This window comes from Nyctereutes procyonoides, unplaced genomic scaffold, assembly GCF_905146905.1.
Source record: "Nyctereutes procyonoides isolate TBG_1078 unplaced genomic scaffold, NYPRO_anot_genome, whole genome shotgun sequence".
Lineage (NCBI taxonomy): Eukaryota > Metazoa > Chordata > Mammalia > Carnivora > Canidae > Nyctereutes > Nyctereutes procyonoides.
In genome coordinates, this window is record NW_026575034.1 from 15,670,970 (window position 1) to 15,698,913 (window position 27,944).

Sequence of the window (27,944 nt, forward strand, 5' to 3'; positions counted from 1 at the left end):
AAAAGAGACTGTCAGGACGCCCCTTATGTCTCATAAACACAGGATAGTAGCTATTTATTTGTTGTCTGGGGAAAGGACCAGGTCAGATGAATTAGTTATTTACGTAGCTGCATCATGAATCTGCTTTCAAGTAACTTCCTGACATTTTAAATATTCCAGCTGACTCAAGCTGTTGATTGCTCCTAGGGGAAAGATGAAACTAACTCTGCTTGTAGGATCATTATTGGGAGAGACAAATGTTCAAATGGTTCAATCGAGGGTGTTCCCATTTTCCTGTCTTAATATTCTGTGTTGCTGATGAATGTGTTTTGAGGATAACAACCACTTTCTACCCCTCCCCAATGAGCAGGGGGAAGGGAAGGGAATTGTGATGTCTATAATTGACGTATTCTAGAATGTTCTTAATCACTTCACCTATTCCTAGGAAGAACCCCAATACCAATTGATTTATCTCTCCGATTTTTCCTATTGTACTCCTTTAACAGACACACGGAGTCAACCAACTATAAATGCCATTTTTTATAACATGCGCATTCCTCCTCTATGAAACAACTCCTTTTGCCTTAGGCTTCAGTTTCTCTTGCTAGTGGCAGTAATAGTTGTGGTTGAAATTTCCATTGTAAACTGTACTTTGAGTTTGTGGTGCCATTGGAGGACTATTAGCTCATTCTATCGAAATAACCACTGGTTGAGAGGGAGAAGCCTTTATAAAAAAAAGACTATCTGCTCACCCCAAAGCAAACTCTAGATTTGGTAACTCGTCAATTATTTGAAAGCCAAACTTCAGATTCAGGTTCCAGTGGGAATTTTAAAAATGCGAAAACATCCCCTTCTGCTTCTGGACGGCCTCTTTTTCTCCTGCTCTTTTCCAGCTGCATCTTTTCTATCACTAAACATGCCAAGATCTCTCACTTAAAAAATATTTTCTTTGAAGTCCTTTTTGTGTTCACCCTGTCTCCTATCTTAGCTCCATTCCACTGCTCCGTTTTGTTGGCGAATTCTTCAAACGTGTAGTATCTGCTGTCTACTCTTTCCACCTCTACCCGAACATTCCCTAGCACGCTAGCTTCTCCTAAAACTGCTTTCTTCAAGGACAGCATTCTGAAGGTCGCTGTGTGTTACTGCATCTGTGCTGGGTGGGCAGGTGCTGTGACACGCACCTGGATTTCGCGATCCATAATTCTTACATCCACTCAGCGAAGTGGGGCCATCTCCACTACACGAACGAGAAAGCTAAGGTTTAGAGACATTTGGTATCTTGCCCAAGGTCACATAGCTGCTTCTTGGCCGAGCTGGGATTGCCCCCGCCTTACCTAACTCCAGAACCCTGGCACTTCCTGCCGTGCTGTCCTGTGACATGCTGCCCTGTGACATGCCACAGGCAACTTTTGCCTCACCTTGTGGCTAACTCGCAGTAGCTTGACCCACCTAGACTTATTTGTGACCTCTGCTGCCTTAGCAGGCCTCTCCCCAGGTATAACTTCCTACTCCCGCCCCTCACTCTGGCCAGTTCCCTCACTCCCCTCTTTGTCTTCTCCAGAACATATATTATCTACCAACCAGTCTTTAGAACTTGTTACAACTTCCCATGGCCTGGAGAGAGATTTTCTCCTGGGTAAGTGGCGGGAGGGACTGCCTCTTCATTTGAGCTCTTTGATACCTGGGGTTTCACCTGCAGAAATTCTAATTCAGCAGGTCTCAGAAGGGATGTGTGTGTGTGTGTGTGTGTGTGTGTGTGTGAATATATAGTCACAAATCTCCTGGTTATAGATCTATGATATTGATGTTAGAGTTTCAGACGTGACTCCGATGCACTCTCCTCACCATGTCAACACCCTCTGCTTTATAGAGCTGCTCCTGCATCTGCCCGCCAGTCCCTCTCTAATTCATCATCCACCATGTTCTCTCACACCCAGCATGGACGCTGTGCCCTGGCCTACGGCGTACCCCATTCTCGCCCAGGCTGCCACAGCTTTGGCCTCCCCCGTGCTCCTTTCTGGTCAAATCCTACTCATCCTTAGAAATCAGCTCAATCATGCCTCTTCCTCCTGGAGACCTATCTTTTCTTTGAGCCCCTGGCTTGCTTCTAGAAACCATCATAATCACCCTCAAACTGGGTTAGTTGTGGGGCTCTGCTCTCTCTCCAGTAGACGCATGAGCTACTCAGGCAGGACAGAAGCACATACTGGACAAGGCCCAGAATTTGGAGTCAGACTGACCTGAGTTCTATCTGAGCTTTGCCGCTTGTTAACAACGCGATGACCGTAGAGGTCCCTTCACTTCTCTCCAGCTCGTTCTCTTCATCTGCAGAATGAGGGCCCCAACACTGTCCTTGTGGGAGTGCTTGAATATCCAAGGAGCCATGGAAGATAATGGTGTGATGGCGCAGGCATAGCTGATGCCCAAACATGGCGGTTGTTGGGGTGATGATGATCGTGATGAATAGTGGTGGTGATGATGGTGGTGATGGTAATGATGATGATGGTGATGATGGTGAAGCCAGTGATCGAGTCTCAGACATCTCAGCAACCCTCTCAGGGTCAAACACAGCAATAACTGACTCAAGTTCTTGTTTGATCATTTGAGCTTTTGGGAGTACCAGACTCTCTCCACTTCTGGTTCAGTGTTTTTGTGCTGCACTGAGGCATGGCAGTTCTGTCCCCATATCCAGCCCAGCTCGGCAAATCTAGCTGGGAGAGACAGGAAAAGAGGTCTCTCATTTAGTACATAAGGGAATAGAAGATAGTGATTTTTTTTTAAAATAGAATCTTTTTGAGGATTAGTTTTAAGAAGTAAAAATAGCCCAGTTTGGAAAACTGCCAGCCAGCAACTAGAACTTCTCTTTGTGTCTCGTTTTAAATTCCTCGAGAGAGTATCTGATTGGCTCAGCTAGCCCATGATGTGGCCTCTCTTTGAGTGCAGTCAGCTGTGACCTGGTCACACTGTCCACTGCCCCCTCGGGGTGGGACACAGTGGTAAATGCACGAGGGGAAATTGGGTATAGATTCAGGTTGATCGATAAATGTGGTAGAGATGTCATGGAGGCTCCTGACACTGGAAGATTTGAGAGTAGCAGCCTCAGGAACCTGGCACCAAACAAGAGCCAGGAGGAGGGTGGGTCCTAAAGAAAAAAAAAAAAAAAGGAGGGTGGGTCCTGGGAACAAGTCAGCTGACCCGCTGTACCCAAGAGGTGGGGTGGGGAAGGAGACATATCTGTGGCCCTACCTGGATCAGGTAGGGGGCTGTCTTGGGAGGCTGTTTGGGTCTTACCATCCCCACCCCCACCACCAGATCCTGCCACAACAAAGGTTTAGGAGCAAATAATTTATTTGGTAAGTGATCCCAGAAACACCGGGAGGAAGTGGGGAAATAAGATGGGAGAGAAGAGAGGGAATAAAGGCTGCACTGATGAGCAGGTTAGTGGCCGGTGCTGCTGGGGTTCAGTCCCACTGGGTCCTCGGAGAGAGGCTGCCCCTTTGAGGGGAGAGGAAGCTGGGGTACTCGCCCCACAGCCCATCCCTCACTGATGGAGGATGGTTCCTGGGGCGTTAGCTCCCCAGCATCTGGGCCAGCTGAGCCCACTGAGCAGCCAGAGAGTGCTCTCAGAGGCAGAGCTGCCCTTGAGGCAGGTGAATGCAGGTGTGTGCAGGTGACTTCCAGGTTAGGTCACGGGGAGATGGACCGGTTGCCAACAGCAGGTGTACAGGGCCGAGACCGTTCCACGGAAGCTTGCTCAGATACCAACTCTGCCCTTGCCCTTCCCTGACACTCTTTTGTTTTCTTTCTTATGTGTCTTGTGGATATCCCACAGTGAATTTAAAAATTTTTAATTTGGGCAGCCCCGGTGGCTCAGCGGTTTAGCGCCACCTTCAGCCCCAGGGTGTGATCCTGGAGACCTGAGATCGAGTCCCACATTGGGTTCCCTGCATGGAGCCTACTTCTCTCTCTCTCTCTCTCTCTCTCTCTCTCTCTCTACCATGAATAAATAAATAAAATCTTTAAAAAAATAAAAATAAAAAATAAAAAATTTTTAATTCCAGTGAGCGTAGTGTTATGTTAGTTTTAGGCATACAGTACAGTGATGCAACAATTCTGTGCATTACTCAGTGCTCATCATAATAGGTGTCCTCTTATTCCCCTTCACCTGTTTCCCTCATCCTCCCCGCCCCCCGCCCCCGTGGTGACCACCAGTTTGTTCTCTAGGATTAGGAGACTGTTTTCTTGTCTCTTTTTTTCTTTGCTCATTTGTTTTGTTTCTTAAATTCCACATATGAGTGATAGATTCTCTGGTATTTGTCTTTCTCTGTCTGACTTATTTCCCTTAGCATTATACCCTCTGGGTCCACCCAGGTTTTTGTAAATGGCAAGATTTCATTCTTTTTGCGGCCGAATAATACTCTATTGTATATATGCACCACATCTTCTTTATCCATTCTTCTATTGATGGGCACTCGGGCTGCTTCCATAGTTTGGCTATTGTAAATAATGCTGCAGTAAGCATAGCAGTCCATCTGTCTTCAAATTAGTGTTTTTGTGTTCTTTGGGTGAATACCCAGTTCGTGTGATTACTGGATCGTATGGTAGTTCTATTTTTAATTTTTGAGGAACCTCCATACCGTTTCCCACAGTGGCTGCACCAGTTTGCATTCCCACCAACAGTGCAGGAGGGTTCCTTTCCCCCACATCCTCACCAGCACTTGTTTCTTGTGTTTTTGATTTTAGCCATTCTGACAGGAGCGAGTTGATACCTCGTTGTGGTTTTGACTTGCATTTCCCTGATGATGAGTGATGTCTTTCACCAATAGTTTTGGGAAATTATCCAGTCTCCCTGAGCCTTCCCCTCCTTATTTATAAAATGGGTACATTCACGCCCACCTCCTAGGGAGGCTATGAGATTTAAGTCTATGATACATGTAAAACATTTAGTACAATATCTTATCCTCGTGGACATGCAGTTAGCGGTGCCTCTTACCACTACCATTATTTGTAATTGCGGAAGAGGAAAAGAGAAGTGGTTCTTTTTTCTAATGGTCTGATTTATATCCAGAGAAAACCGGTTTGCTCATTAAGTTCATTGATTTAATAGATGGAAGCCGAAGAAGCCGCTGCTAAAACATCAGAAGTGAACCTGGCAAACTTACCTTCCAGCTATCACAATGAGACCAACACGGAAACCAGGGTTGGAAATAATACCATCCATGTGCACCGAGAGATTCACAAGGTAAGGGGGTCACGGCCAGCATATCCTCCCCTCTATAGCACCCTGTCCCATCAGAGAACGAAGGCTACAAGCCAAAAATACAAGTGAGTTTGATAAAATACATAGAGGGAAGGGGATCCCTGAATGGCTCAGAAGTTTAGCACCTGCCTTCGGCCCAGGGCATGATCCTGGAGTCCCGGGATCGAGTCCCGCATCAGGCTCCCTGCATGGAGCCTGCTTCTCCCTCTGCCTGTGTCTCTGCCTCCCTCTCTGTCTCTCATGAATGAATGAATGAATGAATGAATGGATAAATAAATAAATAAATCTTTAAAAAACAACAACAACAACCAGAGGGAACGAGGGAGCTATTTAAGAGGGAGCATTGTGTATCAAACCAAAATTGCTTTTGTATTTAAGTAATAAATTTAACTCTAGGCTGCCTGCCAGCCCGGTTGCAAAGGAATGGCCGTGGGGCGGGGTGGGGGTTATCATTTGATTAAAAGGTGCAAACAAGTGTCTAGAGATAATACTTCTCTAGTATTGAATTCAAGGAATTGATCTCATAGGTTTTAATGTGAGTTTTAGTAGAGAATGGAAATAGAGCCCATGGTGGTGAATAGATCTCCCCTGCTTCCTTTGGAGGAACTCAATTGTGATAAACTCTACATCTTTGGAAGGGAAAGCCTCTGTTGTCATAAGACTGAACGTTCGTTTGCTGGTTATCCATTCAGACTTCTGTAGCAGAGTTTTTTCCAGCCTGCCACATGTCTAATTGTCTCTTGGTTTGATATCTGGCATGATGGGCAAGCAGGTCCATTGCCCACCTGACTTGAGGAAGAAAACGTCACAAATGCAGAGGCACTTGGCATTAACCTGCCCTGGCGTGAGATGTGTCTTGCATAACTTAGGCAGGACTGGGAGGACAAACCTTGTGAGCCTGGTTTCTCTTGAAGAGAGTCTGGTGTGCACATAGTGAGGGTCATTGGTAGAGGCTGTTGAGTTGATGTACTGTTGTGCACATCAAGGAGCTTGACCTCGGATCTCATCCCAGCTCATATGTGCAAGGCCCAATGGCTCTCACGAGAGTCTCACTTTTTGTTCAAATGCCCAGGTCATGACTTCGTTGGAACAATAGTGTTTCTGTGTCATGGAGCATAAACAGGTCAATTTTTATGGGCCATCGCCTTGACTGTATGTAGCCTTTGTGTGGCTTTTCTCCCACTGCAGACTGATGCGCCCAGCTTCAGGATGTACCCCCATCACTACCCCACCCCCAGATAAATGAATGAGTCACCTGCTGAACAGAATCCTTTATTTTTTTTTTAATTTATTTATGATAGTCACACAGAGAGAGAGAGAGAGAGAGGCAGAGACACAGGCAGAGGGAGAAGCAGGCTCCATGCACCGGGAGCCCGATGTGGGACTCAATTCCGGGTCTCCAGGATCGCGCCCTGGGCCAAAGGCAGGCGCCAAACCGCTGCGCCACCCAGGGCCCCCTGAACAGAATCCTTTAGCATCGCTCATCTGAGGGCTGGAGAATGTTTCCAAAGGTCACTTTTATTTCTGTCGAAACCAATATTAAGTCGTTCTCTTTGACAATAATTAGCTAATAGGTTTGGCTCTTCTTAAGGTTGCTTCTTGTAGATGTTGGAATACGCAAGCATGAGTCCTCCCAGTAACTAGTGTGATCTTGAAAAATTATTTAAATGTACATCCCTCACTATCCATATATATGAAATAGGGACATCAATACGTACATGACAGTGGCATGAGAGTCAAATAATCTAAAGTACATAAGAGCTCATTATAAACTACAAAGTGCTTGCAGCAGCAAGTTGTTCTTATACTCGTTTCTTGCCATAAAGTTACGTTATTGGCACTGTGCAGCAGCTCTCCAGTAGGTTCCAGGGAGCGCCTGTCCTGTGCAGTGCTTCATTAAAGAGAGGCTAGGTTGTGGTTAAGCATATTCTGGAAACATCTTACTTATTTCTTCTCTTAGAAAAAAGCACTTGAATATAATGAAGGCTCTTAGAAGTCCTGCAACCCATACCTGCACTATAGGACTGTACAGTTTAAAAAACACATATACCATCAGGTAATTCAGCAAAAATCTGGCTGAGGGAAGAAGACACTGCCTCTTCGCTGGGGAGAGGATTTACTTACTTAAAAGTATTAAAGTTTGTTTATGAAGACGTGATCCTTATCTCTGCAGAACTGGGATTTGGTCCATTATGACAAAATGGCTGAGTTCCCACTCTGTTCTGGACACAGCTTCCTTTTAATGTTATTGCTGGCGGGAGCTCTACAGATGTCCTAGAAATGAGGACATCATGAATCAGAGAAGTGACTTATTCCAGGTTACACACTAGGTGGTTGTTGGTAGCTGAGCCAAGGCTCAAAGAACACAGATCTCCTACCTGCTGGGCCAGCGTCTCTTCTGTTCTTCGTGCCCAGCACAAGCATTCCTTAGACGGGACCTCTGTCAGGGCAGGAGCAGCCCGGGGGGCACGTCAGGATGAAGAGGCTCCACTCTGAGGTACCTGCTGCTGCTGAGCAGAGTCCGATCCAGACAGCAGATAGGGGAGCCTCCCATTGTACATAAGCACTTTCTTGGTGAAATATTTCACCAGAACCGGGAGGGGGGCAGCTGTAGCTAAAACCTGCTTGCTTCTCATGAAATATGTTGGATGAGACACCCAGACCTGTCATCGTTGAAAATCAGGATGTTGACATTGAGTTTCAAGTGATGAGCCTCAAGCACAGTAAAAACAACTACTGCTGGGGGACGCCTGGGTGGCTCAGCAGTTGAGCATCTGCCGTCGGCTCAGGGCGTGATCCCGGGTCCGGGGATCGAGTCCCACATCAGGCTCCCTGAGAGGAGCCTTCTTTTCCCTCTGTCTATATCTCTGCTTCTCTCTGTGTGTCTCTCATGTCTAAATAAATAAAACCTTAAAAAAAAAAAAACAGCTACTGCTGAGTATTTGCTGCAGGTCCGGCTCTGTGCTGAGCGCCTTGCCCTAGCCTGCTCATCTCCCTGCAGAGCAATCCTGGGAGGTAGACTCCGTTAGGCTTCTGACTGCTGCACAGAGAGGGGGTTGCCCACCTGACGGCTGCTGCTGGAACTCAGAAAGCAAAGGGGAGTGGGCATCCTGTCCACTTTGGCAGATGCTCCTGCTTCAGAGAATGGAACCAAGAAAACATGTGGGATTTGCCCAGAATTCCTTCTGTTTCACATTCACTGTGGTTGGTCTGCCGTAGGTCACCAACAACCAGACTGGACGAACGGTCTTCTCAGAGACGGTCATCACATCTGTGGGAGATGAAGAAGGCAAAAAGAGCCACGTGAGTTGTCATCTCTCCTGGGCTCCCCCTCTTAGCTTGCAAAGGGTGACCCAGACTTCAGGCCGGGGGCGGAGGGAGCTGACTCTCAATTACCTCTCCTGCCTCCTTTCTACAGAGATTCCCCAGGTCCTACATCTCCGACCAGAATGATGTGGTCTGGTAGCAGGCCGGAGCGGAATGCTCTCTGCCTCAGAAACAATAGGGAAACGAAGTTCAGTTGTCATGGGCGTGGCTCCCTCTCAGCCCCAAAAGGGAGCAAGGAGGTAGCAGGTACAATGACCGGGGGCCCTGGCAGCAAGATGTGGTTCGGCCAGCCTGGACTCCCCAGAGCCTCTGGTGTGGCCAGGCCTTGTATAATCCCAGCCCTGGTCAAGCAGCGTGAGAGCAAGAGAACCTTAGTTGGTGGAACCTGGTGGCCTAAGGGAAAGGGGGTGCCATCCCGCTCCAGGCTTCACGCTCTGGTCCCCTTGTGGTGTTCCTACGACACAGTTACCTGTTGCTTTGTCCGGTGGCGGGACTGTTTTATAAGATTACAGAGTCCTAATGCTGGAAAGGGGCATCATTTCACAGAAGGAAAGCCTGGGCACAGGTCAGGAGATGACCCAGAGGAAGTCACTGGTCTCCAGACTCCCAGGCCTCAGGGACTCAGCTGCACTTGACCTTCTCAAAGAGGTGGCTGGCTTCAGATGCACACGGCTGGTGAGGCGTGGACAAGGTGACTGCTGAGTGACGTGGCCAGCAGTGAAAATGTGCGTCCTCTATGGGGACCCCAAGACCTGGTCTTTCTGTGTCCAGGTGTCTGACACAAACTTCAGCTGCAAGTTCTTACCCTCCGAGCTGCAGAATTCGTTCCTGGCCTGCAGAGGGGGTCAAGGATTTTTTTCCTCACCCCTTTGGGCATCATCACAGAAAGAGAAGCAGGGTGCCGGTCATAGCTCGGGAGGAGGTTGTGATGTGGTGGGTAGTTGGTGGGTTCTTTTTGATTGTTTCTGGCACAGAGCTCGGACATTTACTTCAGGCTGGGGGTTGAGGGAAGAGTTTGGTTGGTCTTGTGTGATGATAGGTGACCCACCATCCAAGGCTCTGGGGGCAAGGTCTGTGGTGAAATGGAAAGAGCTCTAGCAGGGGGGGCTGGAAGCATGAGCTTGTCACGTGCTGGGTCATCCCGGTCACAGAAGCCTTTGAAGTGAGGGCAGGATCGACTAAGGTCAGGAGGAAAGATAGGCTAGCTTTCAAAGGTAGGAGGGAAGAGGGAAGGAAAAACAGAACAAAACAAACACCCATAGGATATGGTGTGCTACCAAGAGGGAAAAGCTTCAGAGTATTCCAGATTTAGGTCTCTGGGCCCCATGGGGCAAGGAAAGCCTCGAGCCATGGAATAGAAAGAGCAGGGGAAACAACTCTCAGGGCTATGAATTAGGGTTCATAAAAGTCTTTGTTGAAAAAGACTTTTCAACAACAACAAAAAAAAGTCTTTGTTGTCAAGTGAAAAAAACGAACAAATGCATATTATTACACAGGGGTACATCTTTGCTCTGGGGAGCTTCTCAGAGCCCAGAGGGCAGCAAGCCTGACTATGATGAATAGCACACCTGCCCCAGGCCCAGGTGCACAGACGGCCTCCAACACCCACACCCATGCCTAGCTTCTTTTGGCCCCCAGGTGAGGCAATTGTGTCAAGTTTTGAGCCCTGTAGTAGGGGACTGAGGCTCCGGGACAGGTAGGCAGGGGAGAGGCAAGATCTTGCTCGGGTCAGGGAGCCGCTGACACCTGTCCGTGCTGCCGCCTGGGAGTTTGCTTACTAGCTTTTCCCACTGTGCATGGTCTTGTGTGCCCATGTGTGTTCATGCTTCAGCCCCAGCTGGAAAGGCCCAGAACCTCTACACCTACACACACGGTGTCTTAGGTCCATCCTGTGATGGAGGACACGCGGTGCCTTTGTGCAGTGTGTAATCCAAACTCCCATACCTGACGGTCTTGGGAGTGCAGGAGGGTGATGGGAAGAGATAGATCACAGAAATCCAGTTTTTCTTGAATTCTCTTTAGGCCCTTGGGATATTAACTCATTGAGTTTCTCTGTGGGAATAAATTCCAATTTGCGTGGCTAGAAGGGAGATGTGGAGCATGTGGTGCTTGACTGGCCAGTGTCTGGCAAATCCCATGGGTCTTGAGAGACTAGACTGGAGACTTTTCAAGCCACCTGGGGAAGGGATATCGTGTGGCAGAAATGGTGGCATGTGCACCTTACAACAGCTTCTCTCGTTGTCATCATGGCTGGCCAAGAAGAGTCAGAGAAGCGAGGTCTAGTTTCAAGTGCCCACAGAAGTCTTCCATTCAGCCCCTCTTTGGTTCCTGGTTCACCATTGTCCCAACACAATAGGGCTGGGGCTTGAGCATCATCTTTACAGAGACACAGGGCTCCTTTGAAGCGAGTAGGAAGCTGTAAAGACTAGATTGCCTTCAAAGGGATGCGTATGGACAAACATTGTCATCCTTGTCCCATTCTGTAGTTTCTGAACATAATGAGTTTTACAGTTGGCTCTGAGATGCATTAGGCGCTGAAGAAACTTTCTCTGAAATGGAAAAGAGATATTTGCTGTTCAAAAGGATAAAATCCTACGCGGTTCAAACCTTAAAATACCGTAACCCGGGGCTGAAATTTCAGGATTTAAAATTCCCAGATGAATTCAATTAAAAATAATCAAGCACCCCCTCTTTTCCTTTCTTCGAATGCTGGTGTGTGTATTAATATGTATGGTAACCCGAGGAGGCCCCTGGAAAGTTACGGACAGTAATACTATGTGCCGTCTAGGAAATCCAGCACAGCATGTGCAAGTATTGGTCTGTTTTTACCTTCAGATGTGAAAGGGGAAGAGGCCAGCGGGGCTTGTTATTTCACCTGAGTGCCCCTGCGACAGTGATGGGGTCTGACGTCTTTCTGTGAGGCTTTTGTTGGGAGCCCTCGGCCCAGCTCCCTTCACGGGCCAGTGGGTGGGCTGATTGATGTTGGGCTACTTTTGAGCAGAGGGGTTAGGAAGGAAGTGGCATGCCGGAAGCCAGAGAGCGGACAGGCCATTATGCATGAACGAGAAGCTTTTATTTATAGAACTGTGTCCCTAAACATGAAGAGTCTTGCCCAATTAGCCAAGGCACCATTTTGAAGGGACATGTCCTCTCATTAAAGTACGGCTCACAGCTACAAAGCTTATTAGCCCATCGTGCATTTGCCGGCTTTTCTGTTCTCACGTCAGAATGTGATCTAGAAGAGTGGGTTCATTTGCTTCGCCAGCTGAGCATAGCTAGTTCGAAGCTACAGGTTCAGTCATGTACAGCCAACTCCAAGGGGTTGCTCAAGACTCATGAGGCCACAGGTACACTTCACACCCCAGACAGCCACATGGTCGCAGTTTGGGTGGCTGAGACTACCTTGTCCCAGAGAAGGATCAGGGCACAGGTGGGCTGCCAGCTGCATCTGCTCCCCATACCCCGACATTTGACACTGGAGTCGCCCTCATCAGTGCAGTGGGATTGCTGGGGGCACCACGATAACAAGTCACTGGGGGTTTATTTTAAAAGAGGTGCATTGGGGAGGGCATGAGTCTGTTAGGGAAACTCCATCAGCTCCCAAGGGCCCTGCCTCCTGGAGAGTCCTGTCTGTCGGGCGGGGGGGGGGGGGCCGGCGGGATTGGTCACCAAGTCCCAGGAAATGCAGTCCTTGCTCGGCTGTCTGTCGTCACTGTCACTGTCGAGGCAGAATGAAGTCTGAACAAGGTGTGAGGCCCACCTGGGTTCAAGCCCCGCCCCGACCCTCATAAACCCTGACCTCTGGGATTCGGTTTCTTCATTTACCAAATGTGGCTGAGAATCCTGGGTTGACAAAATTGGGTGAGAATCTAGGAAGGGAAGGCAGGGTTTATAAAAGCTCTTTGTGTAAGGCTCATTATTACTGAAAAGTAATTAAAACTGGGTTCTAATTGGCTTCTCCCCGGTTCCCAGCAACCTACTGCAAAAAGAATGGAATTTGCCTGGGAGCTGGGGGTCTGCGTGAGGCCTCTGAGGGCTTCTCTCCTTTGATGTGTGTAGCCTGGGGCTAAGCTCTCCAGAGGCCCGCCTCACCCTCTGAGTCACCAGCTTTGCCAGAAGCTCTTCGCTCAGGTTGACTCACCCTGCTGTACTTGTCCTTGCGAGGCATTCATTCCATTTGTGCCTGTTCTGGGCTCTGGGGATACACACTGAAGGAAGGATGGGCCGCAGGGAATGGCAAGAGCGGGGCATGGTCGGGTGCTGACAAGCTGCAGGAAGTTGGCAGGATGTGGGCCGGTTTCTATAGAAATCAGAGACTTCTGCTTGTGAGAGTGATAACTTAGTCTTGTGCGAACGTGCAGGTCTCCAGTCCTATGATCAGACATCTGGGTGCGTTTGCATTTCTAGACTTACAGTTTTGAGTTGACTTTGTGATTTCTGGCCAAGTGTAAGGCTCTCGTGCCTTAATCCAGTAGGAAAAAAAAAACTATAGGAAAATTTGAGGAGTTCTGGATGTTTCTGAGAAGTGGATAAACAATCCCCAAATAAAGTTGAGGTGGGTGAGCAGACTCGAAGAGGGAGTAGGCATTTCTTTTTACCTATAACCTGACTATATCACATTGTACTCTCCTCAACCTAAAAATCCTTCCAATGGGAATTCATTAAATACACATGATTCTACATCCAAAATCAAAATACTATGAGGTTCACAAATCAGTTTCATATGGGTTTCATAGAAGTTGACATGAAGGGATGCCTTCAGTAAAGCGTTAAGTGAAAAAAAAAGCAATTGCAGAGCCGTGTATGGCTCATTATATAAAATATAGAAAGTACACTTTACATGCACAGCATCTAAAAATATCTCATTTTTAGAAAGAAGAAGTGTGTGTGTGAAAAGCTCAGCAAAAATATATGCTAAAAAATTAACAGTAGTAGTCCGTGGAGGAATTGAAATGTGCAGACATTTTTCCTGTATCCATGTATACATATTTTTAATGTTTTATTTATTTATTTTAATTTATTATTTATTTATTCCTGAGAGACACACACAGAGAGAGGCAGAGACACAGGCAGAAGGAGAAGCAGGCTCCATGCGGGGAGCCTGGTGTGGGACTCGATCCAGGGACTCCGGGATCACCCCCTGGGCCGAAGGCAGGCGCTCAACCACTGAGCCACCTAGGGATCCCCTATTTATTTCTTTAAATTATTTTTTAAAATATTTTGATGTTTTAAAAAGGAGCTTATGGTTGATAGTTTTGCCGTAAACATCTTTCTGTACTTTCAAATGATTTTACAAATAGTTTCATTGTGTAAGTCCTAGGAACTAAGTGGCTAAGACAAAGGGTGGACATATCTAACACTTTGAGAGCTATTGCCAAGTTTTCCTCCAGAAAGGCTGTACTGATTTTACCCTTAGTAGCGGATGCTGAGACCATCCGTTTCACGGGCCCTCACCTGTGGGGGTGTTATAGTGGGCGATCATCAGATCTTCTTGTTTCTGTTTCTTTGGTTATTAGGTCAAGGGGAATGGCTGTTCGGGAGTTGTAAGTTGTAGCAAATACAGAGGCTCCACAGACAGATTTCTTCCTTATTTCCTCTTTCAGAAAGAAAGGTCAGTGTTGCATTCCAGGCTGTTCCCAAGGCCAAACACCATCTGCCCCACTGCGGGCCGATTAGGAAGGCGTGATGTTCCAGTGGGAACTAGCTGAGCGCTCAGCATCCATGTGAGGGAGGAGGCTGATAGGCCATGAGTCACACGGGGAGTGGGTGACGGTGACATGCTGGCTCGAGACAACAGCACTCCCTCCTTCCTTCTCCCCCTACCCTCCACAAACACCCGGAACAAATGTTTCCATGCCTCCTGTAGGAGAAGCACCTCTGCAGGGTGGCTGAGGGCTTGGGTACAGGCAGATCCAGGTCCAGGTGCAGCTCTGTTGCTTAGGAGCCCTGTGATTTTGAAGAAAATCCTTTTTTTTTTAAAGGTTTTATTTATTTATTTATTCATGAGAGAGAGAGAGAGAGAGAGAGAGAGAGAGAGAGGCAGAGACACAGACACAGGCAGAGGGAGGAGGAGGCTCCATACAGGGAGCCTGACGTGGGACTTGATCCGGGGTCTCCAGGATCACGCCCTGGGCTGAAGGCAGATGCTAAACCACTGAGCCACCCCGACTGCCCTGAAGAAATTCTTTAACTGCTCTGAAGTCTTTCGTTTCCCCATACGTACAGGCAGGTTAATAAAAGTACCTTTCATATGCTGTTACCCTGTGGATAAAACAATCCACGCAAAAAAAAAAAAAAAAAAAAAGCCATAGGTTGCCTGGAATGCAAGAGTAAGCAGTCAGTAAGTGCCAGCCATCTGTTGTTATTATTTAATTGCCTCCCAAAACCAAAGCTATCAAAATTCCCGGTGTTACATATTCGACTCATTGTATTTGCACATTTATTGAGCACTTCCTGCGTGTCTGACAAATAAATGCAAAAGACAGTCCCTAACATCGGAGAGCCCCCAGGCTGGTAGTGAATCAGAAAAATACAAGGTCACTGCAATGTGAATTTCTGTTTCCTAAGGCAGAGGTTGTACGGGGCTGGGTGGGAGCACTGCACAGGTGCCAGATCAGGTAACCAGGGAAGATTCTGTTGGGAGACCGTCCTTCATAGTTTATGGCATTTCTTCTCATTTTATAAACAGAGACACTCCTAGCCCTTTTGCTCCAGCCTGTCTTTTCAAGGATGTTGGTACAGCAGGCAGCCTTGGAAGACAGAGATAGCTCATCTTCCTGGGCAGAGGGCAGGTGTGACTGCGTTTCATTATAGAAGATTTGAGTTCTCTAAGCTTGACATTCCTGAGCCCACTGAGGGCACAGCACCCACCGAGGCCCCTCTGTGTTGCCCCGTGGGACTGGGAACTGTTGCAGACGTGCTGCTTCTGTGCTGTCAGCAATGAGGTCCCTTGTCTCTGAGCCGGGCAGCTCATGTCTTCTGCTGCCATCCATGAAACTGTGGAAGGCTCACTCGTCATCTTGCAAGTAGGCTGAAGTCGAAGACCCTTCACATTTCTCGGCAGGTTTCCTGCAAGGGGTGACAGTTGAACAGTATTTTGAATGATGTCCAGGATTCTCAATTGTGGGAACGAAGGGCGTTCCTTGTAGAAGCATTCTTTGTTCAAAGTCAAGGAGGCATGTGGCAATAAGACCATGTTTGAGGAACGCTACATAGTTTAGGATGCCAGAGCTGGGGAACGCCTGGGTGGCTCAGTGGTTGAGCGCCTGCCTCTGGCTCAGGGCCTGGTCCCAAGGTCCTGGGATCGAGTCCCGCATCAGGCTCCCTGCATGGAGCCTGCTTCTCCCTCTGCCTGTGTCTCTGCCTCTTTCTCTGTGTCTCTCATGAATAAATGAATACAATCTTAAAAAAAAAAAAGAAAGAAAGAAAGAAAGAAAGAAAGAAAGAAAGAAAGAAAGAAAGAAAGAAAAAAATGCCAAAGCTGGATGTGTGCTTGGGGGAGCAGCAAATGAGGTGGGGGAGGGGCAGAAATTAGATCAGCCAGGGCTTCCAGAGCCCAGCCAAGGTGTTGGAAATACATGTTGAGTTAGTAACATCCTCGTCTGAAACACTTCAACATGCCCTGTGCTGTATGTACAGTGTACTGAGGTGCCACATAATCCCCAGAGGAAAGAACCAGGAAGACGGTTTAAATGGTGGAAACATGGGTGGAGACAAAGTTTTGCTTAATCCTGCTGAAGTTCAAGGTCTGAGTCCCTCGTGCCCTGCAAAACTGCCTGGCCTCAGAGATTAGACTCTGGAAATTTTTACCTAGAAGGGGAACAGTCTGCTTTTGCTTGGTGCCACTAGCTAAGTGACAGTGATTTAATTTGAAATTTCATTAGGCTGATGGCGTCTGCTGCAGAACAAGCCGGTTTCTGTGGTTGCTGGGTAGCTGGAGCATGTTGGGGGCTGAAAAGCTCCCCATGTAGGTGTGTGGCTGTCCCCTGCTACGTGGACCCAAGGACCCCTCCAGAGCAGGCTGGGCAACATGCACCACAGAGCCTTTGCATCCTGGCAGTAGGATATGTGGCACTGCCCTTCCTTGCCCCTAGGCATTGTTCTGGAAAACCCACAAAGCTGATGAGTCCATTTTGTTTTGTTTTAAAAATAACATCAAGGAAAACAAAAATAGTATCAAAGGCCACAACATCCCACCATCTCCTCTCATTTAGTCCATATGGCTCAGAAAGTGACCAGATGAACCACCCCCTCTCCAGATCCACCTCTTTCTCATTTTCAGGGTAAATTCTGGTAAGAGTTCAGACCAACCCCATCATGGTATGATGTCAAGTGCTCACTAATAATTAGTGACCATGATGACATTAATAGAGATGATGATGATGAAGGTCAGAGCTGCCATTTGTGGCATCCTGGCTGTGTACCGGGCATCCTGCTTGAGATCCAACCAACTTCCCCTCCCATGATCCGCATGCATGACAGCCATATAAGGCAGATATCCTGTTGACCCCATTTTTTTTTAAATTTATTTATGATAGTCACACAGAGAGAGAGAGAGAGAGAGGCAGAGACACAGGCAGAGGGAGAAGCAGGCTCCATGCACCGGGAGCCCGACGTGGGATTCGATCCCGGGTCTCCAGGATCACGCCCTGGGCCAAAGGCAGGCGCTAAACCGCTGCGCCACCCAGGGATCCTGACCCCATTTTATAGATGAAGTAACTGAGGCTCAGAGAAGTTGTACAACAGAGGTACGTGGCAGAGCCAGTACTAAAAGGAAAAACCAAAACAAATCACTTAGGTCTTGTGGATTCCTAAACTCCTAAAACCCCTGTTCTTAATGGAATATTTTCTTAAATTGTGGCAAAATATATACAACTTAAAACTGATCATTTTGGGGTATGCAGTTGAGTAGTAAGTACATTCACATTGTTGTGCAACCAGTCTCCAGAAATCTTTTCGTGTTGCAGAACTGGAACACCATACGCATTAAACCAAAACTCCCTCCGGCCTCTCCTCCCCCAGGACGTCCACGGAGAGGGTTTTGTGGTGGTGGCAGCAGTGTTTTAATTCCCACTGGTGTAGGGAGCACTTCCTGGGAGAAGGGCCAGAGGAGGGGGCCAGTAGAGACCTTGGTCATGCCCTGTCCTCCTCTGGCTCACAGGTAGGGCTGGTGGAAGGACCTGGGTGAGGCTGGGGACTCCCCATCAGCCTGGGATCCGATGAGCTTACCTGGTCTCCCTGTCAGGCGGGAGGGAACACCTGCTCGTGGTGCCATGTCCAACGGCCTGTAGGAAAAATAATTGGGGTTGGGGTCACGGAAATGTTTGCAGAGATCTCATGGCTCAGTCTAGAGCCGCTGTCAGTTTCATTTGTCACCTCCACTTCCTGGAAGAGAAAGGATAAACAAGACATTTGGGTACATTTAGGGGAGGACAGTGCAGTGGGATTTGGAGTCTGAAGTGCAATAGGTCGAATCCCCCACTCCTGGGGGAGCTCCCCTCATTGCTCTGAGCACTGGTCTCTGCTCTGTGAAAAGAGGATTTAGTGACTGCCCCGGGGTTGTTTCAGAAGTAAGAGACATTAGGGATCCCTGGGTGGCTCAGCGGTTTAGCGCCTGCCTTCGGCTCAGGGCATGATCCTGGAGTCCCGGGATCGAGTCCCACGTAGGGCTCCCTACAGGGAGCCTGCTTCTCCCTCTGCCTGTGTCTCTGCCTCTTTCTCTCTCTCTCTCTCTCTCTGTCTATCATGAATAAATAAATAACATCCTTAAAAAAAAAAAAAGAAGAGACATTGCGTGGAAAGCATCCGATACTTAATAGATGCTTAGTAAACGTAAACTCTTTCTTGTGACATGCTTTCCCAGACCCCGGGGCAGGAAACAGTAGCTTCCTAAATATGAGTGCGTCAAGTCAGTATATGTTGTACTGTCACTTGAAACACAATAATTGAGAAACTTTCTCAGATGATGGCCACCGAGGTGCTGGACAAAAGCAGATGAAAAAGCTATTGATTGTGAAGATAGTCCTTGTGCCAAAGATTAAAGTAAAGCGGTATTGCACTGAATCACAGAATTATAAGTGGCAGAAATCAGAGGGACCCTCGAGCTCCTATACCCCAGGGAGGAAAGCCTGTGGCACAGGCATTGTCCCCCCCACCCCCGCCGTGACTATGGCAACCATCGCTAATCAATTGCAGTCGTTTCCTAAATGAGCCCAGACAGGGCCTCAGAGCTTGAGACAACCCAGCACTTCAAGCAGCCACTGGTGGTCCATGGGAAGCATATTAAAAATCCATTTCTCCTCCCTGCTCTAGGCCAGACCTCTCATTTTACAAATGAGAAAGCGGAGATGAATTTTCTCCAAATCATGTAGCTTTTGGAGTCGGGACCTCTTGTCCTGTTCAGTTGTTTCCTGTTCAGGAAGCAGGGTCTAGGGGCCGCTGTTTCTGTGACTTCTCCTAAGGTTCGTAGCAGAGAAGTGGTCTAACACTGAGAAAGATGATGAAGACCCGTGGGGAAGGGTCTTCTCAGGCCTGCGGAGAAGAATCAGAAGTTCATAAAGTGGCAGCCGGGAGAGGGGTCTAGAAGACAGTGAGCCCCGGGAAGGAAGGGACTTTGTCACGTTCACCTCCATATGGCCGAGGGGTAGGTGCTTAGTAGTGGAGCGAACGGATTTAGGGATGAAAGCTGTATGACCAAGGAGTAACTTGGGAGCAGAAATCCTTGAAGGTAAGGTTCAGCAAAGAACTGCAAGTATGCAGAGGACTTCTTTGCTAGAAAAGAAGATCCCCTCTGGGTTTTCTTGCTTTTGTGCATGTGTCTACATTATTGAACACCTCCTGTTTCTTGGGCTGCATCCCAGGTGCTTTTCCATGTGTTACTTTCTTTCTTTTTTTTTTTTTTTAAGATTTATTTATTTGTGAGAGAGTGAGCACAAGCAGGGGAAGCTGCAGGCAGAGGGAGAGGGAGCAGCAGGCACCCTGCTGAGGAGGGAGCCCCATGTGGCGCTCCATCCCAGGACCCTGGGATCATGGCCTGAGCCGAAGGCACATGCTCAACCGACTGAGCCCCCCAGGCGCCCCTACGGGTCTTACTTTCTAATCCTTAGAACCCTGAGAAGTAGATACCATTTTACAGAAGAGAACACCAGAGTTCAGAGAAGGTAAATTCCCAGGTCTGTGGTGGATGGTTGGTTGAACGGTAGAACTGGACTGTGAGCCTGGGCATAATTTTTGGCCTTTTCAATCAAAAGATATATTTGTGGGATCCCTGGGTGGCTCAGCGGTTTAATGCCTGCCTTTGGCCCAGGGCCTGATCCTGGGGTCCTGGGATCGAGTCCCACATTAGGCTCCTGCATGGAGCCTGCTTCTCCCTCTGCCTCTCTGCCTCCCTCTGTCTCTCTCTCTCTCTCATGAATAAATAAATAAAATCTTTAAATATATATATATTTATATATATATATATATATTTGTGATAAAGTCATGAAAGTTTGCAGCCGTGAATCCAAGTGCTTTTGAAGGGGTTGTCACGACCCCTCCACCCCTCATTACATTCCTGTCGTTTATATCGAGTCATTGAACACCCCCCACCCCCGAATATGCCCAACATGAGAAACCAAACTCACCAAAGCACCAGTCCCAGTCCGTGGCAGTGAACCCTGGAACCCCACCCCAAGGCAGAGCCCCCTGGGGTCACCGAGAGGGGAGGGCAGAGGAGGGCACTCGGGAAACCGTGGAATGTCTCACCCACTTTTGTTCTTGCCGCCCACCGGGCGTGAGCCCCGCTGCCACTGAACGGGAACGTTCTAAACCCCTGGAGAGAAGCATTTTAAGTGGGTGGCATCCGCCCGTATCTGGCCAAGTTGGCCACCGACGAATCTCAGCGACATGATGTGGAAGGTACAGCCGCGGGGTGACAGCCCGAATTCCCGTGGTCTCAGGGGTCAGGCCCCCCCTGAAGAGGGAGCCGGGGCCTCGTGAGTAGTGGCCAGAGGGAGTGCACCCCGGCTGGAAGGAGGTAGGCCCAGCGCCGGCACAGCCCCCTGACGCCCCGACCCGGTCTACGGGTCCCCCTCCCCCGAGGGGTCACACCGTGGCGGGAAAGGCCGCTCGGCCTCCTCCGTGCCTGCCTGGCCCAGCTGCTCCCCTGCCCCCCAAGAGCTTTGCTGAGACCTGAGGGTGAAGGGCACCTCCTGGGTGCCACAGACTGTGACCGGTTCCCAATCCCCCAAAACGGGGGCCCTGGCCCCGATGCGAAGACCTGCCGGTAGCACAGCCGGTCACGGCGGAGCTGCGCTGGGCGCCGCCTTGTACTCCGAAGCCTGGGCGCCTGGTGCCAGGAGGGCAGATGGGCACGCGGGGGCTGGCCCGTGTCCTCTCAGGTGAGGACGCTGGGGCCCCGCGGTGGTGGCCCACCTAGCCCGGCTCGCCCGGCGGGGAGAACTGAGGAGGAGGCCCAGCCGGGCTCTCAGCTCCGTGCATGGGTGGCTCCGGGGCGCCCTGCCCGCGCTCCTGCCTCCCCCCAAGCCCCCGCCCGCCGGAGCCAAGCGCGGGCCGCCGCGGCCGCCTGTGGGCAGGAGGCCCGAGCCCGTGTCCCCACGCTAAGGCCCGCTCCACGCTCTTCAGCACGAACGGTTCACCTTGGAGGGTTTCCCAGGCCCAGCAGCCCCCTTGCCGCCCTCGAGGTTGTAGGACGTGCTGGGGTGTGCGGGGAGCAGAGGGGGTCATTGCTCAGGGCCGTAAGAGGCCAGGGCTGCGGGGCTGGCCCAGCGTGACTGCCGCCTGGCAGAGGGCCGGGAGAGGACTTGTTTCTGCGGGGAAACAACTTGGTGTTTGTGTCATGTTGCTTTAAATTTTCTTTTGCTGTTTTTTTTAAGTAGAAGGATTTCTTTGGGGTGTATCTTTAAAAGAGGGCACGAGTGTTGTTTTTTTATCATTATTTTTTTAAAGATTTTATTTATTTGTTCATGAGACACACAGAGAGAGAGAGAGGGGGGCAGAGACGCAGGCAGAGGGAGAAGCAGGCTCCCCATGGGGAGCCCAGTGTAGGACTCGCTCCCGGATTCCGGGATCACACCCTGGGCCAGAGGCAGATGCTCAACCGCTGAGCCACGCGGGCGTCCCTAAAGCAGTGGTGTTTTAACCTTGGATGTGCATAAGGATCCCCTCCTTAACCTGGATAGAACTTGTGGAAAGGAAATAGACATTTGTCTCCACTGACTTTGAAATTAAAGTGGCGCTTCCTTGGATCTTGAGTGTAGGCAGCGAAGGGCAGTGTTACTAGCAGTGCCTTTGTCGCCGGTGTCAATTTCCTATTCTCTTACTGTTCCAGATGTCTTGAAATAGCATCTGCCCTCCTCACTCCTTAGAAGTTGAGGCTGTGGTCAGGCCTGCTGCTAGGTCTTACCATGGAGTGACTTAGTAAAGAAGCTCATAGCACCGTATCTCAAAATACTTTGGTAATTGTATTTCAGTCTTTCTTTGTAATCTGGTGTGTTTTCCTCTGTTCACCTAAATTCGTTGTTCTGAGCAGGGGTCCGTAGGCCTCATTCAGCTGCCATAGGAGTCCATGGCACAAAAAGGGTTAAGAACCTCCTGTTTTGAAAGAGGCCAGTGGCCCGTGCCCACACTGGAGCCTCTGAGTCATTTGGATTTAGACATGGCCTCTCGGGCAGAGCGGTTGTGTGAAGGGGATCCATCTGTTGCTTTTCCTGGAGTGGAATCCCCACCATCGGAGATGGAACTTGACCGCCAGTCTCCGAGGAATGCCAGCCTCCGTTCAAGTGGCTTGAATCCTAAAGACCATGAAGACCCATTCACAGGACACTGAAGTTTGAACAGATCCTGGTCACCAACATTGTGGGGGTTCTTGAAAATGCTGAGATTGGCATCCATCTCAGATGGAGGAGTGTGCTGGTGCTCCCCGATCTGCTGTTTGATGCCCGTGTGGCCCAGTTGGGAAGGCTGGAGGCCTTCGTCGCTGCTCAGCAGGTGAACCGCCTCCTGAAATATCCCCTGACCTTGTCTCCCTCCGAGGCCTGTGTCACTGATGGCTCAGCTCAAGGATACAGAAAAGACGTCCAGTTGGAGATATTCAGGATGTCGGCAGGATCACTGCACACTGCCCCCAGAGCCTGTTGTTTCTCAGAGAAGACCTCACTCGCTCCCCTGAAGACTCCAGCCCCCTGCGCCTTTGGGATGGACAAGAAGAGAAGAAAGCTGAGCTAGTCTACACCACCTCGCGGTTCCCTCCAGTACACGTGCGGAGGGGGCCGAGTCTCAGTACACCAGACTCTGAGGAACTAGATCTTTTGTAGGCAGCATCTCCAAGGACTACGAGTAAGAAGGGACATGACGACACATTTATTACTTTCTTCCCAAGGCAAAGGAGAATCCCTGCGAAGGGATTGGGCTAGGCTGAGTCAGCTCACGGACTCATATGAAATGAGTAAACGAGATACCAACTGAGTAAATACTGTGAAACTCTGTCCATCCCCAATGACGGAGGAAGGGTTGTGCGCGTAACCAAGATGTGTCTGAGCAGTAGGAACACTCTCAGGACCCAGTCAGCTGTTTGTGATTACTGCAAAGCATAGCAGATCCTGCACCCTGCCCTGAAACCTGCCCCGGTCCTACTCTGCATTTTCCATGTTATTCTTCCCCTTGAGGGAATGAAGGAGTCACATAACCAATCGCATGAATGAGGCCAGGGTTAGTGAGTGCAGGTAAATGATGGGAACGTGGCTAACTTTAATCCCATTAATTGCTTTGTGGAAAGCAAGGTGATTTCATTAGGGGCCGTGTAAGATTTCTGAGGCTGAGGACACAGAGTGGCGGCTACCCCCCAGGGCCCTGGCTGGCTCCCACCCGCCATGGGCACGTGGGAGCAGCACGCTGGTCTGCAACCCAAGACGCTGGCTGTGGTCTCCAGTCAGAAGTGAAAAGGCCCAGGACACCGCTGCCAAGGCAACAGCTCTGCTGCCCTCCAAGGCTGAGCACTGTTTGTCTGGGGCAGATGCCAGCAGCACGGGGAGCTCCGATTTTGGTTGAATGTGTCACAAGAAGTGGCCGAGGCCTGGCGAGACTGGAGGCAAAGGGAGGCAGAATGGGAGCCAGACAGCTACATCAGTTCAGAACTAGAGAAGGAAGAGGAAGGTGATGACGCCCAGATGCCTGAGGTAGCTCAGTTTGTAGACGAGAGGCCAGGAGCTATAAAGCAGCTGCAGCCCTTCAGACCAGTGCCAGAAAGCTCGTGAGAAACAAGAACCACGACCTGCCTTCCCAAGACATTACTGCCATGGTTTCCTGGGGCGTCTCCTAGGAGACCTACCTGTGAAATCCCCGATCCCTCTCCCCCCTGGAGGGCTGCTCACAATTCTGTGTCTCCTTCCAGACCCCCCTGCACATCGTAGTCAAGGAGCACTCTTGGCTCCTGAGGCACAGCATGACCCAGGGGGACCCACCATCGCTCCCCAGATGTTGCTTCTGACACCTGCCATTCCTTGCTTAGAACATTTATTTTATTTATTTTTTTAAAGATTTATTTATTCATGAGAGGCACACACAGAGAGAGGCAGAAGGAGAAGCAGGCTCCATGCAGGGAGCCCAACGTGGGACTTGATCCCGGGACTCCAGGATCATGCCCTGGGCCGAAGGCAGGCACTAAACTGCTGAATCACCCAGAACATTTATTTTAAAAGGCAGAAAGCATCAAGACCCTCACCATGGCCTTCTCTTCCTGCACCGTGGGGTCAAGACTAGGATTAGGGGGTGGCCTCCTCCTCAGAGACCAGTTAGGACCACGGGGGGCACCCCTAGCAGCCAATCCCAGAGACTCAGCATCAACGAGGATTGGTGTTTTATGAAAAATCACTTGAATTCCTAGAAATGCTAGCTCTGCTGGACTTTTAAACAGTGAGTGGAGTTATCCAGCCAATGGAAATGGCATCAAACCTGCTTGGCCTGGAGGGCAGCCAAGGGGCACAGAGGCTGGAGAGTGGCTGAGTCCAGAGAGGACCGAAGTGGAGACAAAAGGTTCACACCGTCAGCCCGCAAGCTCTAAGGCGAGTAAGCAGAGGGACGTGGGAATGGCCACCTCGCTCTAGGTGGCGGCTTGCGATTGCCGAGAGCCCATAACCCGCCATACTTCTTAGCAGCCTACCCGCAGGGGAGCGGGCCCAGCAGAGGCATCCACAACTTTGGGAAACGTTGCTCTAGTTATCTCTTCTCCCAAACTCAGCGGTGTAGGACAACCATTTGTTATGCTCGTGGATGAAGGGTCAGGAGTTTGGGAAAAATATGGTGGGGATGATTCATCTCTGCTCCACAGTCTGGGAGCTCGGACTTGAAGCCACAGGTGACTTCAGTTGCTAAGACTAGAATCATCTAGGGTCCCTTTGCCCTCAGCTTCAGCTGTTGCCTGGGCCCCTAGCTAATGCTGCTCGCCTCTCTGTGCAGCCTGGGCTTCCTCCCAACATGGAGGCATAGTTCAGAGGACATCTGAAGAGGGAAAGAGCCAAGTGGAAGCAATGCTGCCTCTTGTGACTTGGCTCTGTAAGTCATGCGGTGTCACTCCCTTCACTGTCAGTTCATTCAAGCGAATCACTGGAGCCTGTGTACTCCGTAGCGGTGAGGATGGGATGATTAGGTGTTGGGTACGCTGCCCTTCCAGTTTCTCCTACTTATTTCTAGAAATAATCCGCGGGTCCAAAGAGCTATAAGTGCTCTCTGGGTAAGAAGATGCCACGGCCTCAAGTGCAGGTCTCAGGGGTCTTTCAGGACTGTGGTGTTTCCCAGCTTGGGTAGCCTAGTGACACCAATGACCAACACCCAAGGGTCACCTTGGCCTACCCATCAGAGAGAAAAGATCCCCCCCCCACACACACACAACCTGAATCTTGGCTTTTGCATGGTGGGTCTTGACAAGTCTTAAAAACCTCCTTTGGTCCTTTGAGTCCAGACGCCTTTCCTCTCTTCACCCAAATTTTATTGGAGTGGACGTGGAGGGCCAGCAGCACCAAAGAGACAAGTGCTAGCTGCCCAGGGGGAGAGCGAGGGAGGGCTTCATCGAGGAGGAGACATCTGTGCCGCTCCCTAAAGATGAATCAGTGAGGGCATTCTAGAAGTAGGAACTAGGATTGGACCTTAGGAGGGTGGTGAGGAACTCCAGTGGGAAAGCAGGTTGGGAGCTGACCTGAACTTCTAGGCTCTGGACGCCATGCAGAGTTTGGACTCCAGATCATGGTTGGCAGGGAAGGTGGAAAGAATCAGTTGCAAGGTGGAGTGTCCTCAGGCTGAAGGTCTTGTGGGGACTCAACAACCTTCATGAATTTGCTAGAATCCAGGACCTCTGAGCCCTGTAGATCCAGAGACTGGGCATTCCTGGTCCTCTCGCCAGCTATATCCGGACCTCACTGATGCGTACACCAAAAAGGAAGGTTATTTTGTAAGAGTGAGTGCACCTCTTCCTAGTGGCAGAAATGTTGAGACCCCATCCAGGACACCCCCAATCTGGTGCCGAGGTCCTGGGGAGCCAGGTTGGTTGTTTGAAGGTTGCTGGGTAAGAATTCAAACCACGGGAGGTTGATACTGCGGGGGGCAATTCATGGGTTCCAGGCTTTGCTGCTGCAGCTGGAGTGGCGAGCTCCCTACCGCCTGAACCCCAGGCCCGCCTGCCAGGTCACCGGGGGACACACCTGTTTTTTTACTCACTCCCCCTTTGTCACATTACTTTATTACGCTGTGTCACAGATGCAGTCTGGCGGTTCCCGGGCCTGGAGGGCCATCTGTCTCCTCCCATTAGGTGTAGATTGAATTAGTCCGAGCTCAGCTTTCTCGAGGGTTCCTCTGCTGGAGCAGCTTTCAGAACGATTATGATGAGGGACGTGCGTAATCAGGTTTGTGTTCTAGGAAGACAGTTGAGGCTGCAGCAGGAGCCCGGTGGGGAGGCTGGCCACCAACCCCTAGGCTACCACTGTGGTGCCAAGAGTGAGGCGTGACCTCAGTAGAGGGTCCGGGGGGGGGGGGGGCCTCTGTGAGGCCCATGAGCCCTTCCCCGCCTGGAAGTCTGAGAGTGAGCCCCTCTCCCACTTTGCAGGCCCTCGCAGGAGCAGGGCAGGAGCAGAGACGGCTCCTGTGCCGGGTGCAGGGCTGCAGCAACCACCTGGGAGCAGGGCTCCCGACCAGGCCCAGCCCGGCCCCCACTTCCCTGATGGGGGTAGAAGGGGGGCTGTGGAGGGAGGGCCCCGCAGGACGCCCCCCGCCCCGTGACCTCGCCAGGAGCCGGCAGGTCTGGCTTCTGGGTTCCTGCTGCTCACACACCTCTGCGAGTCGCGCAGCTTCCTGGAGCTTTCCGGACATCTGTTCCCACACCCGTAAAGTGCAACGGTAGCAGCACTTCTCTCAGCGCATCGTGGGGAGGACCACAAGTCAGTGCGTCGAGCGCAGGACAGCGCCGGCCGCCAGGCCACGGGACCTAGGCCCTACCTTACGTTTCCTTGTCGTGATCGCGATCATCGTGGGGAATCCGGAGGCCTTTCCCCCAAGTACAGAGGCTGTGCCTGCGCACGCGGCCCCTCCGCGCGTCTTGGGCTCTCCGATGGCCTTGTTGGCTGGTCGTCGTGGGTATCGTGGAGGCCACCCCTCTTCTGTGGTCACTGATCCCTCCTCTCCCAAGGCCAGTCTCCCTCTCTGTCTTCCGAGAAGCACTCCTGTTGAATCTTCTCCTTGTTAATAGATTTGGCAGATAAAACACAAGATGCCTTGGACGCTACTAAAGTCATTTTTAGTATAAGTCTGTCCCGTGCAGTCAGTCATTGGTGCATACTCTGCTAAAATATTATTCATTTGTCTGAAATTCAGATTTCCCTGGGCATCCTGTATCTTTATTTGCTGAACCCAGCAGTCCTACCACTGTCAAGGCCCAAAACTAAGGGGTCTCATGCAAGTCCGAACGAGGAGTCAGGTGTCCCGGTGGTCAGGACTGGGTACTTACCTCATACTGGGAGCCTGGAGGTGCTCCAGGACTGGGTACAGCGACATTATTGGTGCTTTGGGACCCGGAGTTCCTGGCAGGCTCCTGATGACTTGAGCAGCAGGCGTCTCGTGCACGTGGCACGCTGACCGCATCCTAGGTGCATTTGGCAAAGGTCAGACCCAGCCAAGGCCCAGTGGTTCCACCCCAGCTGTCTGCAGGGGAGATGGGGGGTGGGGGCGGTGCAGACCCCAAGACCCCAGAAACGGTGGGTGCTAGAAAGGGCTCCCTGCGTTGTTTCTAGCCTAGGTGGGGCGACAGTGCTCATTCGGTTAGGGAGGACTCCGGCTCATGGAGAAATTTCCTTTGGAATTAAATACAGGCATGACTTTGACAGGGGAAACCTCACTC

The 27,944-nt window shown here is 50.3% G+C and overlaps 1 protein-coding gene across 2 annotated transcripts in view; it reads left to right on the forward strand.

The window, feature by feature from the left end:
• The window catches only part of DKK3 (dickkopf WNT signaling pathway inhibitor 3), a 44,016-nt gene that overhangs the window by 3,546 nt on the left and 12,526 nt on the right, over window positions 1-27,944 (forward strand). For both annotated transcript variants that reach the window (XM_055317992.1, XM_055317991.1), the window contains exons 3-4: window positions 5,087-5,221; window positions 8,459-8,542. In XM_055317992.1, the coding sequence (XP_055173967.1) occupies window positions 5,087-5,221; window positions 8,459-8,542 (219 nt within the window). The remainder of the gene's footprint in view (window positions 1-5,086; window positions 5,222-8,458; window positions 8,543-27,944) is intronic.